We start from the raw sequence: 15,252 nt of genomic DNA on the forward strand, positions 1-15,252 counted from the left end.
GTGCCTTCCCCTCTCTGAGCCTTTATTTCTCCATCTCTAAAATAGGGAATGGAACCCATGAGCTCTGAGACTTAGGGTTCTTGATTAGGGGGATAATCCCTGTGTCTCTTTGCCTCCTTCCCTCCACCAGACTGATTTTCTTCTGAACGTGTGCCTGACTGTCCAGCCATTCCAAATAGTCACCCCAGGAATCAGCAATCAACCAAGGTAGAGATTTTTGTCCCCATGTCACAAATAAGGACACTGAGGCTCAGAGTAGTGAATCACTTGTCCAAGGTAATATAGCTGGTAGACAGTAGAATAGAATTCAAACCCAAGTTCATTAGCCTCAGAGCCAGAACGCATCCAACTATGCAACACCCCTCGCTAACATTTGTTTGGTGAATGGGAGTTGATGCCTTCCTTAGGACTGGAAGGGCCGGGCAGGGTGGGTGGCAGGACGGCACAGCACCAACATGTCCCAAGCTAAGGGAAGACAACAGGCTCTTTGGGACAGAGCAGGAAGTAGTAAATGTTGATGGCATCTTGCCCAAACCACAAGGGGATGTGCTTGTGTTTCTCATAAGAAACATCAAAGGTACCTAGGACCTCTTAGCTCCGGCTTTCAAACCACCACTGGGGGTAGTTTGAGAGCTGATTTGCTAACAGGACATAAATGCTGTAGATCCAGGGTGGAGCAGCCAGCGTTCTGGGGTGTGGATGGGTGCAGGCAGTAGATGGCAATCCTATTAGCAATTTTTCTTTTCCTAAGACCCACAGATGCTTTACAATGAACCCACCGTCTATGGCATTGATTGCTTATAAGACCATAGGCAAGTTACTCGACTATTGTGGGCTGTTGGAGTCCTTCCACAAAAGGAAGAGTTAGGGAGGGCAGGACTACAAGACTCTTAAGGCCACCTCCAACTCTCGTAATTGCCAAGATGTCCTTTCTTTGGGGGTCATACATAAGCTTCCCCAGGGAAGGAAGGTTTCCAGACTCATGCTCCTCCCACTGCACTTTGGGGTCCGTTTCCCCACCATCTGGCCCCTGCAGTGACGAGGTACAATGATGTTTCTTCCTGAGATTCCTGAGCTCTGGCTTCCTCTTGCAGGTACGGGTCCCATCACCAGTAATAGAGTGTCACTCTATGAGAGTCTCCACTTAGGAAAAAGATGCAGCACGTACTGGAGCAGACGTGAGGGTGTGAGGCTGCAACACTCAGTGATAAGGCGGGGTTCATGGGGGTGAGCCTGGCCATGCAGGCTGGTCAACGACTGGAGAGGGTCATGCCATTGCTTCCCCTGCTTGGTGGATCCATGCTCAGTGCACAAGCTCCTGGGGTCAGAGATTTTTGTCCCCCAGTGGGATGGGGACACTGAACTTGGGAGACAAGACAACCCGGGGTTTATTCTCAGTCTTTGTAAGACCTTGAGGTTTAGTTTCTTCATCTGCAAAATGGACATAAAATTGGCACTTGCTGTTGAGGGGATCAAATGAGATCAATCGTAACTGTTTGCAACAGCAGCGATAATAACAATATATCATTATTTCACGATGTGACTTTGGGCAAGTCATTTCACATCTCTGAACTTCACTCGCCCTTCCTATGTGTCAACTGGAAATAAACGAATTTTTCTGCCTTCTTCCCCAAGAAACTCTGAGCAGCGTGGTGTGTTAGAAGTGGGTGTCAAGTGGCCCATATTTCAGCTGTCGCTCTGACGTCAGCCTGCGGAGGCACCATGGAATGCCCCGTGCTCTTCCTGTGCATCAGTCTCCTTATCTGTAAAACTACGAGGCTGCATTTGAGTTCCTCAAGGTGCCCTCTGCCCCTCCCATCCTGACTGCAGGCAAAAGGCCACAGTGAAGTGACGCTGGTTTATAAAGAGCCAACCACTTTGGTGCTAGTCTGAGAATGGCTTTCTGCTGGAAATGACTGTTCCCATGGCACATGGTGGCCCTGTGCCCAATCGGCGTCCCTGCTCAGATACCTGCCCCCTGTGGGAGCGGGCTGCGACCCTGAGTCACCAGCCACCTGGCTGTGGACGAGAAGCTGCCCAAACAAAAGCCTCCTTATCAGCTGGACGCTCTGAAATATGATCCCACAAACAGCCAGAGCTGCTCACCTGCTCTGCCAGCCACAGGCTGGATCCAGATGGACATCTTCTCAGGGGCGGGGGGAGAGAGAGTGGTGCCTGTTGGGTCACCAGATCGCAGCAGGGAGTTCAAACATGAACCTTGCACCACTTCACTGCACCCAGAGCTCACGCAGGCCGACTCAGGCTAAGGCTCTTGGGCAAACTCTCTTCGTGGCTCTCAGTCTCCCCCACCACAAAACAAGACGCTGCGCGAGTTCGGTGGGCCCTAAAGATCTTTTGGTCTCGTGTCTCTCAGGAAGAAATTCTGAGAAGGAAACCCCCATGTGTGTGTATTTACTTATACATTATACATGCACACTCTTGATCCAATACATTACGCTCATTAGAAAGCATAGCCCTCATTTCTCCACATGTAAAATGAGGAGATGAGGAGACTGGCTGATCCCAAGGGCCCCTTTAGCTCTAAAATTGTGATGCTGTACCTCTGTAGGTCTCTGAGCTTTCTCATCTGTACCATATGCTTACGCCTGCCTGCCCTCATTAATTATTCATTCAACAAATATTTAAAGATCCCTGACCATGGGCTACCGCCCTAGGTGCCCAGAAGCAGCAAGAAACGAGACAGAAATGGTCTCCACCCTCAGTAATTCAAACAGTTCTCGAAAGAAATAACATGGCTGTTTTTGAATATTGGGAATTCCATGTGGTTCAGACTATCAGGCATGAAAGTGATTTGATGAGGAGAAATGTTAAAATTCATGCATTCAGCCAACATTTGTTTGGCCCCTCTGCTGTGTATCAGGTGAAAGAGATACACCAATGGCCACACACTGTCCCACCCTCATGACACGTCCAGTCTGTTGGGAAAGGTACGTGTTAATCAATGATCCCACAAATCAATATAAAATTACAAAGGTGTTGAGAATAAAGAGGGATACTGCAGTGATGAGAAAATCTGTAATGTGGGGTGTGACCTAGTCTGGAGCGTTATGGGAGGATTCCCTAAGGAAACAGCATTTGAGCTAAGACCTGAAAGTGAAATAGATGTAAACTAGGCACGAGGGCAAAGGGAGAGCTTTTCTGGCTGCATGTGGAAAGGCCGTGCGGCAGAAAGCCATGGAAAGCTGGAGTAGCAAAGGAGTAGGGTGCAGGAGGAACAGAGGGAGTGCGGGGCAGCATTTTAGAGATGTTCTTGGGAAGGTGGGCAGGAGCCGGACCTGGAGAGACTTCAGGCCTTGGCAGGGAGTCAGCTGTGTATTCTACAAACCAAGGGTTAATGATGGAGGTCTTTAGATGGGGGAGGGGATATATATATATATCCTCATATATCTGACTTGTCTTTCAAAGAGGTTCCTCTGGCTAGACATGGAGAATGGGTAAGGAGAGTGAGGACAGAGGAAGGCAGTATTCCTGAGGGTGGTCTGAGGCCGGAACAATGGAGATTGCCTAAACTGATTGGACATAAAACAAGATGAGCAAAACAAATGAAAAACACCCACACCCTTAAGAGCCAAACCACAGTGAATGGAAGAGAACAGAGATGCAATCGGGTGGGCCTGAGTTCAGATCCTAGTTTCACCACTTCCAAACTGTGTGGCCTTAGACAAGCCACGCCTCTTCTCTCTAGTCTCAGGTTTTCCTCCTCTGCAAAGTGCACCAGGCTATAAACAGATCAGTTAAGAGCTCTGGCTCTTATCCCCATTCTGACTCGATTCAGCCTCGTGCCCTTGAGCAGGTCACTTTCACTCGCTGAGCCTCAGTTTCCTCCTCTGTGGAACAGGGTCTTAGAAATACCTGTCGTCTCGAGTTACTGTGAGGATGGAATGAGACGAACAGATGAAATGTGCTTAGCACAGGGCTGGGCACATAACAACGGAACCCATTCCCACCGTGAGTGAGGGTACACACACGTCACGCACGCACACACTTCAGGCCCAGATGGCACCTCTCTTCCCACAGGAGTGGTGACTGTCTTGTAAAAATCACAGCTCACTTGCCTGAGCTTAACTTTTAATGAAGCCAGAGAATGGTGATTTGCTGGTGTTTCTGCTCAGTGAAGCTGTCAGCGGGGTGTAAGCGCTGGGAACCCAACAACTGGGGGATTCTCCTGATGAGAAACATTTGTGTCCGGAGGATCTTAGTATTTGTTTTGAACAGACACATGTAGACGTGAATTATTTAATGACTGTTTTAGGGTTCGGCATTGTTCCTGTATTTGGTTTGGCTTTGTCTCTCTGACATCTTAATTCCGTGTTTTATTTCACGGAGCTCCGCACACAGGCTGTGGCATATGGGAGCTCCCTCAGCAAAATCTCAAATGGAGATGCTGGGGGAGGGAGAGGAAGAGAGAGAGAGACAGACAGACAGAGAGAGAGAGAGCAGACTGTAGTGTAAGGGTGTGTGGGTGTGCAGTGAAGGGGGGCGCTGCTGGGTAAGAGGAACAATCTAGATTTACACGCATGAATATGAGAGATACATCAAACACTCCCCGCCATAGGAACAAGATTTGCCGCTGCTATTTGGCAGTCTAAACAGTGTCTTTTTCAATTTCCTAATCTGATTGATCACAATCAGAGAGATTGTAAATTTCATGCTTGTCCATAACACATGGAGGCCCCGCTAAGCTTCTGACATTACTACTCAAAGTCATCCCTGGGAGAGAAGAGCAAGAGAAGCAGGTCAGACTGGGGATCCTGACTGAGAGGCTGGAGTCCCACTGGCATCTTTTCCCTGCCCTCAGTCTAGGAGCTGAGAACCCAGGAAGCCCTTAACTGGCTTATAAGGCCCTGCTTGATCTATTTTCTGCCTACATCTAGGGACTCATCTCCTGTCCGACTCCCCCTCACTCACCCTTGATTTTCTTGCTAGTCTTTAAATACAGCCAACAGGCTTTTACCTCTGGGCCTTTGCACTTGCTGTTCCCTCTGTCTCAAACCCTTTCCCCCAGTTATCCCCATGGCTTACTCCTTCCCTCCCCCCTCCCTCCCTCTGGGTCCCTGACCATTGCATCCAACAAGGCAGCCTCCCCCCACCCCTCCCCTGCCCCTCGCACTCCACCCCTTGCCCCTGCTTTCTCCTTCTCTAAAGCCCTTATTGGCACCTGATCTTATCTTATTTGTTTGTTTCTGCATTTATTACTTTTCTCCACCAGGAGAGCAGGGATGGACTTCTCAGTGTTCACCGCTATATCGAATAGGAGCTCAATAACGTCGTTGAATGAATGAAAGTACACATTTATTGTTTAGCCACATGCAGCTTCTTCCTTCCGCTTTGTGCACTCCATCCCCTGTGGCTTATTTTACCTTCCACGACATGTGTCAGCTGACTCTGATCCCCGCAGCAGCGGAGGGGGCTCAAGGAGTACAGACTGGCTTTCGTTTGAGCCAGAGCTAGACCATGAGGGACAAGAAACCTTACAGCCCACGCCAGCCTGTATCCTCGAGCCCGTGACAGAGGAGTTGGAAATGTTATGTTACATGCGCACGTCCTCTCCACAGCCCTGTTTCGTTCGCTCTGACAATGGGCCCCCAGCAGAAAAGGTCCCCTCCAGAGAGTTTAAACTGCTTTCCTTCTAGCAAAAGAAAAGATCTTTCTTGAGACTGTCCTGGGGAGAAAGGCCTTATTTGTTCTGATCGTTCCTTGTATTTATTGGTAAAATTGATGACATGAAAGCATAATTGCCATTTTACAGATCAGATGACTGAGGGTAACTGTGTGATAAGAAAGGACTCTGCCTCCTGGGTGGGCTCGCCCTGCTCTGGTTTTCCACATCCCCGTTTCTTTATTCCCATCTATATAATGGTACTTCAGACTGCCTGCCTCCTGTCACATGGACTCTTGTCGGCGTAGACCTTTCCACTAAACGCCGAGGCCCCCAAAGGGAGAGACTGCATTTCATTCATCTTTTCCTTCCTGATGGGCCTGGCACATGGTAATGATAAAAACTGTAATTTATTATTAATAGTAAGAGCTCACGTTGATGGAGTCCTTACTGTGTGCCAAACTGCACTTTCCAGAAATCAGTTCTTTCCGTCCTCACCACAGCTCTTAGAAGGTGGCTACTATTATTAGCCCCATTTTGTAGAGGGAGAAACCAAGACTGAGAAGGTCAAGTTGCTTGCCAAAGGTCACATACCCAGGAAGTGTTTACAAACAGTGAAAGGAAACATGCCTTTTGATTAGTTTGCCATGGGGGCCTGTCAGATCTTTTAAACAGCTCTACATCCATCCAGTGGCTCTTTACGGAACGCCAACACCATAGTCAAAAATGAATCCAGAGCCCTGAGGTGGGCAAGTGACAAAGCCAAGGAACCCTGACCATCACCACCAGACAACCCCAGCCCAGGCGGGGAGGGGCTTGCACTCTCTCTCTACTGCGTCGCGTGAGGTAGCTCACGTCATAGTAACAAAGGTGCCATTTACAGAGGTTTGGGTCTGTGCCAGGAGTGTGCCCGTGTTCTTTATAGGAATTATCACATCTACTCCTCACTACAACCCCATCAGCTGAGTTTTCACCGAGGGGGAAACTGAGGCATAGAGAGGTGAAGTGACTCACAGATTCCAAAGCTAGGAAACACCAAAACAGAATTTCAGCCTGGGTAGATCCAATGTCGGAGCCCAAGCTCTTAACCATTCTGCTTCCTCCACCTCAGAAATGTTCTCTCACCCCTCCCAGGAAGTCTTAGTAACAAGCAATTAAGCCCCTGCGCGATCTTCCACCTCACAGAAAAGTAAATCCAGCCTCTCTGGAAGAAAGGACAGTTTTTAAATTTATTGTGCCCCTGCAGCATGCCTGAGACGCTCAGGGAGCAGAAGGCACGTGACCCAGGCTTCTTTAGAGGAGTTAGGCGTTTAGGACTGTTCCCCCTTCTTGGTGGCTTGGAGTGGGGGTGGAGTTCATGGAGATCCACAGGCCTGGAAAGCCCTTCCAGGTGGCATTTACTCCAACCTCCAGCCCCCACACCGGCCGACATGTCTACTCGCCCGCCAGCCAGACGTCTGTATCCAGGGAGCTTCATTCTGACACTAGCGGGAGTCCGATCTATTTGCTGTGTGTGTCTCTTGGATTGCATTGATCAGAATCCCCAGGGTGTCAGGACTGGGGGTGGCATGGGAAGAGAGCTAATGGAGGCTGGATTTGGACCAGATGCACTCATCTAACGAATGCATCCAACTTTCACTGACCATCTACGGCAGCCTGTGTCTTTAAGATAGCACGGTCACCCAGTAAACACTGCAGTGTCCCACGGACTGACGATGCGATCCTCCACTGACCCCTGTACACCATTCAACACATGTCACCTTTCAGAAGGAGAGAGGTCGGACCCAAACAATAACACGCCCTTCCCAGAGGAAAGCATTCACTCATCTCCAGAGCAGGCGTTTGCTTTGCCCCTCGGTCCACTGGCTCTTAACCACTGGCTGTCAGGAAATCACCTCCCAACAGCCCTTCACCCTATTCCCTGAGGACAGAGCCAGCATAAATGTGCTAAACTGATCTCTTGGCATGAGGGGCAGTCTTGAATTAAATGTTTCAAAGGCATTTCTCCTGACTTACAATTTGGCCATCTTTCCCTTTCTGCAGTAAAATCTCCCACAGTTTGGAATTTATGACCCTTTGGACAAGGGCTGGGCTGACGTCTGCTTCTGGGCTATTCTACATAGAAATGATTTTCGAAGAAAATTAATAGTTTGCCAAAAGAATTGGAAAAGGAATGATTATTCTACTCGAAGGGGGCAACCGCTCTAGCACTTTCCTAACTAACGTGCATGTATCCACAAACAACTGGTATGCTAATTACAAATTAGAATTTTCACACATTCATAAAGTCCTCTATTACTCTTCATCTATATGATTATTACAGTTTGAACTGGCCTCACCTCTAGGTTTCCCGTTGAGCCTAAACTTCTTGGGTACAAACTTTCTGGACTAAGCAATTAACAAAGAATGAATTAATGCCAGGGAAAATGACTATACTTGCTCGGTGGGAACAAAAGAGGGGGAGGTCTCTTACACTCCAAGTATATTATCGATTCCTGCTGGCTCTCTTCCAGCTGGTATAGGGTGAGGTGTGGCTATGGTGAACCCTACAGCCTGGTTTGCCTGGCACTGTCCCTGGTAGCTCTTCCATCCTGGAATAACGAGTCACAGCAACCCCTTTCACTCCTTAGAGGAACCATAAATTATATAGTCACTCTCGATTTGATGGAACAAGGGATTCCAGTTGTGATTTTCAAGGAGTTTGGGCCTTCTCTAGACGGGCAGGGCAGTACCTACACACACTAAAAAAAAACTCCGTAAGGATGCTCTGAATCCACTCTGAATCCAGATGATTGATTCTTCAGCAGCCCCCCACCCCTTAACTGAGAGAGTCAGATCAGAAAGCAGCTCACCTTCGCTCAAGGAGGGGAATTATGGGAACACTCCCACTCCACTTTCCTGTGTGTTAGTTTCATCTCTGAGTAGTTACCTGTCAGGAGTTGCAATCCCACAATTTTTATTGTCAGCATGACGGGGGGTGAGGGGGGTAAGGAGACATGGGTGGCCACAAGAACACAACACTGGAAGGAATTGTTGATTTCCTTTGGCCATCAAAGCTCTGAGCTGTTTGTTTTAGAAGCAATGTCTAATAAACAATCACTACGCCCCCCACACTGCAGGAAGTACGTTGCCTGACTCAGTCCTCAGAACTCCCTGCCTGAGATGACGATTTCTATTTCCAAGCTGACTAAACAGGCTCAGCAAGGTAGAGCCACTTGTCTCGGACACTCAGCTCAATGGTAGACCCAGGTTTGTCTGAAGCTCAGGGCTGAGCTCTTCACAGATCTGATATACTGCCTCCCTCCCTGCTATACTGTTCTGACATTTGAGTCAGACATCTGCTTGCAATTTGATACATTATAAAGCTATTGCCTCATCAAATATGCCTCACAGAGGGGGAGAGGGGACTAGGGGATGCTTTGCTTGGAGTGCTGCTGTATGATGTATGCATAGTGCTATGAAATCAACGAATTGAATGTAAGCTCCTCTCCCGGTACTAAATTATCTTCAGAGATAGACTTAAAATATCCCAGGGAAATTCATTCAGGGTGTAGCCCTGATCTATAAACAAATATTAAGTGTGTTACCAACAAAACTGGCTGGTGGTTCATCTGGCCCCTCCCCCTCTCCCTGCAGACAGGTACTTGGGCAGATCTGGTGACTGTGAGCTGGACTTGACTCATGGACCCAAACAACATTTCTGATGAGACCAAGTCCCCACATTGCCTCTAGAGGAAGCCACTGGGGCCAGCTGATTCCTCTGTCCCTTTCCTTCCTAAAAACTCTGCTTTAGAAACATGGTACCTCCACCCTTAAGTAAGCATAGGACATTAAAAAGGAGGTGGAAATTGACCATCACTAGATGTGGCTGGCTTTGGCGACAATGGGGATGATTCAAGTTTGATAGACAGTCTGTTAAAAGACAACTCAAACCCAGCCTTTCCTGAAGACTTGAATACAAATGCTCCCTGCTCACTCTCAGCCCCAAACCAGGAGTAACAGCTATAAAACTGAAATCTGTTCTACACAGAGACCACACCTGTTACAGAAGTACTGAAAAGAATCCTTCCAGCATGACATGAGCGAGGGGCTTATGGCTCAGACGTTCACCTCAGGGCTGGTTGCCAGGGGGAAGGAGACCCAGAACATGAAAAGATAACCAGGAGTGAAACGACACCTGTGTTGGGAGGGTTGAGTATATTATTGTAAGAGTCTCAGATGGATTACATTAGGATTTGTACAAAGATACAAAAAGCATAAGAGTTGGGAGATCTTGTGGGCAATTTATACGATTGAGAATATGACCAAGAAAAGGGCATGACAGTAACAGACTGACAGGCAAAGAGTGAAAGTAGCAAGCCAGGTGGACCTCAGGTATGCTTTTCTGAGTGAAAATACCACCCGAATCTGCTCTCCTCTCCCTGCATACCTGAACTATGCGGGAGACTCCGTACCTAATGCCACACTAGTTTCCAACGAAATTCCCTCTAGTCCCTTCTACAAGGGCATATTTTCTGGCCAGCACAGCATGTAATTTGCCAACAGTAGGTGCAGCCAAAGGTGGAATAGATGGCAGAAACCCAGGAAGATAGAACCGCCGACGTCAAAACTCTCCACAAAGAACCTCCATTCCAAGCAGAGAAACATCAGCTTTTGACGGCATTTGGTGTTGTTGCCCTTCTCCAGCCAGTGTCTCAGGATTGTCTCTTCCCTCCCAGCCACAAATACTGGCGGCAGCGGCTTGCAGCCTGCCTGCCACATCCTGCTGGCCCATCATGTTTCTAGTCAGTCTACCCATTGCCAACGTGGGGCATCCGTTTTCCTAAACACCTGGATGAGGTAGGTCCTCATCACACCACGGAAAGTTCTTCAGTCTGAGTTGGATTTTAGGTATGATTCCCCCATCCGTCCTCCACCCTCCACCCACGGGAAAGTTCACATGCAGTTGTATCAGCCCAGGCATTCTGTCTGAAGCACTTTGCCCGACATGTTTTCCATTGACTCCCTTATTGTAGCCTGCCAGGATTAATAAATGCTCCAAGTGGTCTCTCCTGGTCCACTTTTTCTTTTTTTTTCTCCCACCAAACCAGCATCGAATACCAGCATGAGATGAGTTTTCATACTGCTTTCATTTTCCCTGACAGAGGGCACAGGCTCCTTTCTTTCGTTCTCAAACTCCTCTAAATTAAATGATTTATGGAAAGAATTGGGTTTTCTACGTCTTGGAATGCTTCTGTTTTGCTCAGCCCTCTCTTCGTTTCACCCCACATCCTCTTCTTTCTCCTTTTGCCTTCCTTTCATTGCTTCCCTTATTCTCTACCCCCCATCACACTTTTCCACCACCATTTAAGCATCTCTTCTTATGCCTGAGTTCAAAGCAATCGGATTCTTTTGGAAAACACCAAATAAAACTTCCAAGATCATCTTTGTGGTCTTGGAAGGCTCCTCGCTGACTCTTGAGCTCAGAGTCCTGGTTTTGGATGCTGGAGAGGAGAGAATTCGGCAGCAACAGCAACCAGAAACGCATGGAGGAGGATGCTGTTTAGGGTGTATTTGAGGGAACAGCATATGGGCTTTTGTCAAAACGTTCAGAGCTCGCTAGTTTCTGAGCTGAGTATAGAACACTGCTTGAGCTGGTTCAACCCTCAGCATCTCTTTTTGTACAACACCCCCAACCACCTCAAACCCACCCTTCCCCCACCCCCACCCCCCACACACACCCGTGCTCTGAGCTCTATGATTCCAAGAAAAGTTTCTCAGTCAAGTCGTATCCCACCTACGCCACCCACCCTAAGCAAGCGAAACCTCTTGAATAGGAGCTGCCAGGTCAGCAGACAGTTGAGCGTTGCTCCCAGATAAAGACTCCCATCCCCTCTCACCAGCTTCCACCTCATAGAATCAATTAGTTCCTATGTTCCAGCGGGAGATAACGAGTAGTGACGGGGAAAGACTGGCGCCCTGGCCCAGCTGCCTGCTGCAACCACCCCTCCGGGCTCTGGGGTACAGGCATTCCCTTTCTTAGGAAGGAGGTCATTACCTTGGCAGCGGCTTGCGGGCTGTAATACTGGCGACAATGATGCTCTCAGGACGCGGGGTGGCCACAGCTTTAAAGGTTCCTCGCCAGAACTTCTCAAAAAGCTGCTTCTCGCCTTGCTGAACGCTCGCCATCGCCAACCCAAAGGGGATGGGGCGTCCGGGCGCTGTCCGAAGTGCTGAAACCTTGATTCCAAACGGGGCACACCCGGCTCCGGGCTCTGTCCGCGGTGAAACCCAGAGGGGTGGGGTGGGGTGGGAAAGATCGAGGTTCTGGGCGGGGGGATGGGGCGCTTCAGCCGGGCAGGCAGGAGAGAAAGAAGGCTTGTCCGCTGGCTTTCTTCGGCTTCTGGGTTGGCTCTAGGCTGCGCGCTGAGCTTGCTGAGCTTCCGTGCCCCAGTTAGGAAAGGCAGGGCTGGCTTTCTCGGCAGCGCCAGGAGAGAAGAGGCGAGGGGTCGTCCGTGTGTGCGTGCGCGTGTGAGCTCAGGCGCGCCCGGGTTTTGTCTCTCGCACAATGTGACGTTGGAAGAGGAGGCTGGTCGCGCGAGCAGCACTTTCCTCCCCCCTCTCCGTCTCTCCTCCTCCCCACCAACTCCCTCCTTCCCCAGCTCAGCCTCCTGCCGCCATCTGCATAACAAAAGCCCGCAGGTCTTGGGAGGAGAAAGGGCGGGGCGTGCGCCTGTCACCAAGGCCCCGCAGCGACAGAGGTGCAGCGCTGACCGCTCAGAGAAGCAATCCGAGCGCCCCGAACAGAACCAGGCTAAAGAGCCTGCTTGCCTGTCCTCTCTCCTCCCGACTGTCGCGGACCTTCCCTACCCCCTCGCCCAACGCTCCTTCTTGGGTGTGATCTGGGCCTGGCCACCTCCCTTCCCAGCCCTTTCGCAAGTCTTGTAGCGGATTTCTTATGGAAGGGGGAGTAAAAAACTTAACCTATCCGCCCAACCTGCCCCCCCCCCGTCACTTCAGGGAGGGATTGCCGAGGTCGGCAAAGGGGGGGTCCTCTGCATTCCTCTTTGTGCCTGGGCGCCGGGAGGTCCCCACCACCCAGAAAGTGCCCTTTGATGGACAATCCGTCACCAATTCGGCTTCTCGCCATCTGCCGAGCCGCGCCCCCGCCCGCAGAGGGTCGCAGCGTTACATCTGTGCATGCGGTGAGGCTTTTGTACCTCACAGCCAGCCAGTCCAACGTCCCCGCTGCCAAACCCGTCCAAAGGAAGGAGTCCCCCACCCCATCCACTCCTGGGGAATTCGGCTGCAGCACTTTTCTTAACAGAGCTTGTCTCAGGAGAGGAGTCCGTTTTGGAAAAGAAAGCGCTTGGGGGAGAGATTGGAGGGGGGAATCTGAGGATTATAGGGGAGTAATTTTTCGAGCTCTCTTTCCATTTTCTAATCGCTTCCTTCAACCCCAACCCCCCAAATTGGAAACTTAGAATCACAAATAAACCCTAGACACAGAAAGTCTTGGCAGAATTTAGCTAGTTCCACCCCCAGGGTTTTCGTTAAAAAAAAAAAAAGAGGTAGTTGCAGGACCCCATCTCTCCCTCGGAGCTCTTTAATCTCAGCAGAGTTGCTACTCCCGCTCCCCAGGCTGCAAACTCCCGGAAGGAGGCCTAACAGAGTCAATGGCCTTCAAGCGCCTGGCACGGATCTCGGCCACAACAAGAATAAACGCATGGTTTTTGCTGATGCTGAGAAGGATGTGAACTTCAGGAATTCTTTGAAAGGGAACAGGAGGGGAATGGGACAGACAGGGGAGAAGGAGCGCAGAGAGAACAAGATGGGGAAGGAGAAGAAAAAAGAACCTTGGAGTAACTGAGTATTGGTCTAGAAGCGCGTATACTTTCAGATGTATGTGTATCTGGATGTACGTGAGTGCCTGGGAGCGCTGCTCGCTCTGCAGCGACCCCTTCTGGTCGACCGCTAAAGATGCATTTGCTGGTTTCTTTCACGTGGGTGGCGGCTGCCAGGAGGTGGGGTTAGGGCTGGCGAGCTTGGAGGTAGAGGAAAATGGAGACAAGTGTCTACCTGTCCTCTCCCCTTCTCCCTCCCTCCAAATCCCCCCACTCCTCCATCACTCTCACGCCCTATTTCTCACCCTGAAGTTGTCATTTTAAATGACTTTGAGAGCTGGCTCCTTAAGTAGCCTGGGATATTTAAAACCATCCTTAGTCATGACATTTGGGGTCAGAACTGAGTCACCCGCGCAGAAAAGGTACTCTCCGGCATCCTACCCCCACAAGATCGATCGACATTTCCTAGCCCGTTCCGGTTCTAAGTTTCTGCAACGTTGATAAAGTTTTCATTTGCATAACATTACCTCTTTTGATGGCTGAACAGTAGTGGGAAGCCAGGTGAGGAGCGTGAAGCTGCCCTTATTTGGTTTAAAGGTGAGGAAGTGGCGATGTAGGATGGTCAAGTGATTTGCCCAAGGTGATTCTGTAGGAAGCAAAGGAAGTCTGTGAAAAATACAGTTTGTTTTTGCTTGGGAGTTGGGGGTCCTTAGGATAGCAAGCATTCCAGCCCCGGATTGTGTAAAACCTCTCAGACACCCATAAGTCAAATACTGAAAAGCACATAGTGTGATTTCTAAATTGGGAGTCTTGAGTCATAAAGGCAGAGCCTCAAAGCCAGACTTCCTGGGTTCAAATCCCAGCTTTGCCATTTCCCAACTGTGTGATCCTGGAGGAGTGACTTCCCTTGTCTCTGCCTCAGTTTCTTCATTAGTAATATAAAGATTCCATAAAAATTAAATGTCTTGTGGACTAGCTGTAAGGATTAAAGGAATTAATGCACATACAGGTCATAGAACAGTGATTGGGACATAGTTTACTTAAAAAATAACAGTTATTATTTGCATGGTTAAGAGCATAGCCTTTAGGGTTAGATAGAACTAGGGTATGAAGCCCAGCTCTGCACTTTTTAGCTGGATGACCTTGAGCTAGTTACTAACCTCTGCCTCAGTTTCCCCATCTGCAAATTGGAAATATTAGTGCACATTTCATATGGTTGTTGTGAGGATTAAATGAAATATTACCTGTAAAACACTTAGTGTGTCTGGCATATAGCGAACGCCCATTAAATGTAGCTATTATTGCTGATGCTGTTGGAATCATCACCTGTGAGTATCTTCAGTTTGGCCATATCTGGTTCAGTAATCATTAATTGATGACTAAATTTGGTGAGGCACAGTTCTGGGCATGGAGGCTCCAATGATAAACAAGGCACTGTCCCTTCCTTAAAGGATTTCACAGTCTAATTCACCTTTTAGGTCCCCATTGCCTAACATTTGTCCCTTTTCCACCTTATCAAATCTGGAAAGCCAATTCAAACCAACTATTGGTGGCTATCTAAAGAATGTGTTGAGAAGGATTCTGAGGCCATGTACCAGAAAGAGTGCTGTGATGGATTAGTGATGTCTGCCACTGGCATAGTATAGAGACAAGCAGCAAATGTGCCACATATGACTTATACTTCTGGTCTGGCTTCTCCAATATGACTAAAGCTTCAGTCCCTCCATCAGTTTATCAAAATGTAACTATCTTGTTCTCATTCCTTCAGGGTATTTATTGCTCTGTGTTTTCCCAGATGCAAGCAGTCCA

At 49.0% G+C, this 15,252-nt stretch overlaps 1 protein-coding gene across 2 annotated transcripts in view; it reads right to left on the bottom strand.

The window, feature by feature from the left end:
- The window catches only part of SRRM4 (serine/arginine repetitive matrix 4), a 155,209-nt gene extending 142,932 nt beyond the window's left edge, over positions 1–12,277 (bottom strand). Inside the window, exon 1 of one of the 2 annotated variants that reach the window (XM_019753969.2) lies at positions 11,658–12,277. In XM_019753969.2, coding sequence (XP_019609528.2) covers positions 11,658–11,788 — 131 coding nt within the window. In that variant the 5' untranslated portion in view covers positions 11,789–12,277. The remainder of the gene's footprint in view (positions 1–11,657) is intronic. The other variant, XM_074321011.1, reaches the window with a different exon arrangement.
- Between the last annotated feature and the right edge of the window lie 2,975 nt (positions 12,278–15,252).

This window comes from Rhinolophus sinicus, linkage group LG16 (genome assembly GCF_036562045.2).
Source record: "Rhinolophus sinicus isolate RSC01 linkage group LG16, ASM3656204v1, whole genome shotgun sequence".
Classification (NCBI taxonomy): domain Eukaryota; kingdom Metazoa; phylum Chordata; class Mammalia; order Chiroptera; family Rhinolophidae; genus Rhinolophus; species Rhinolophus sinicus.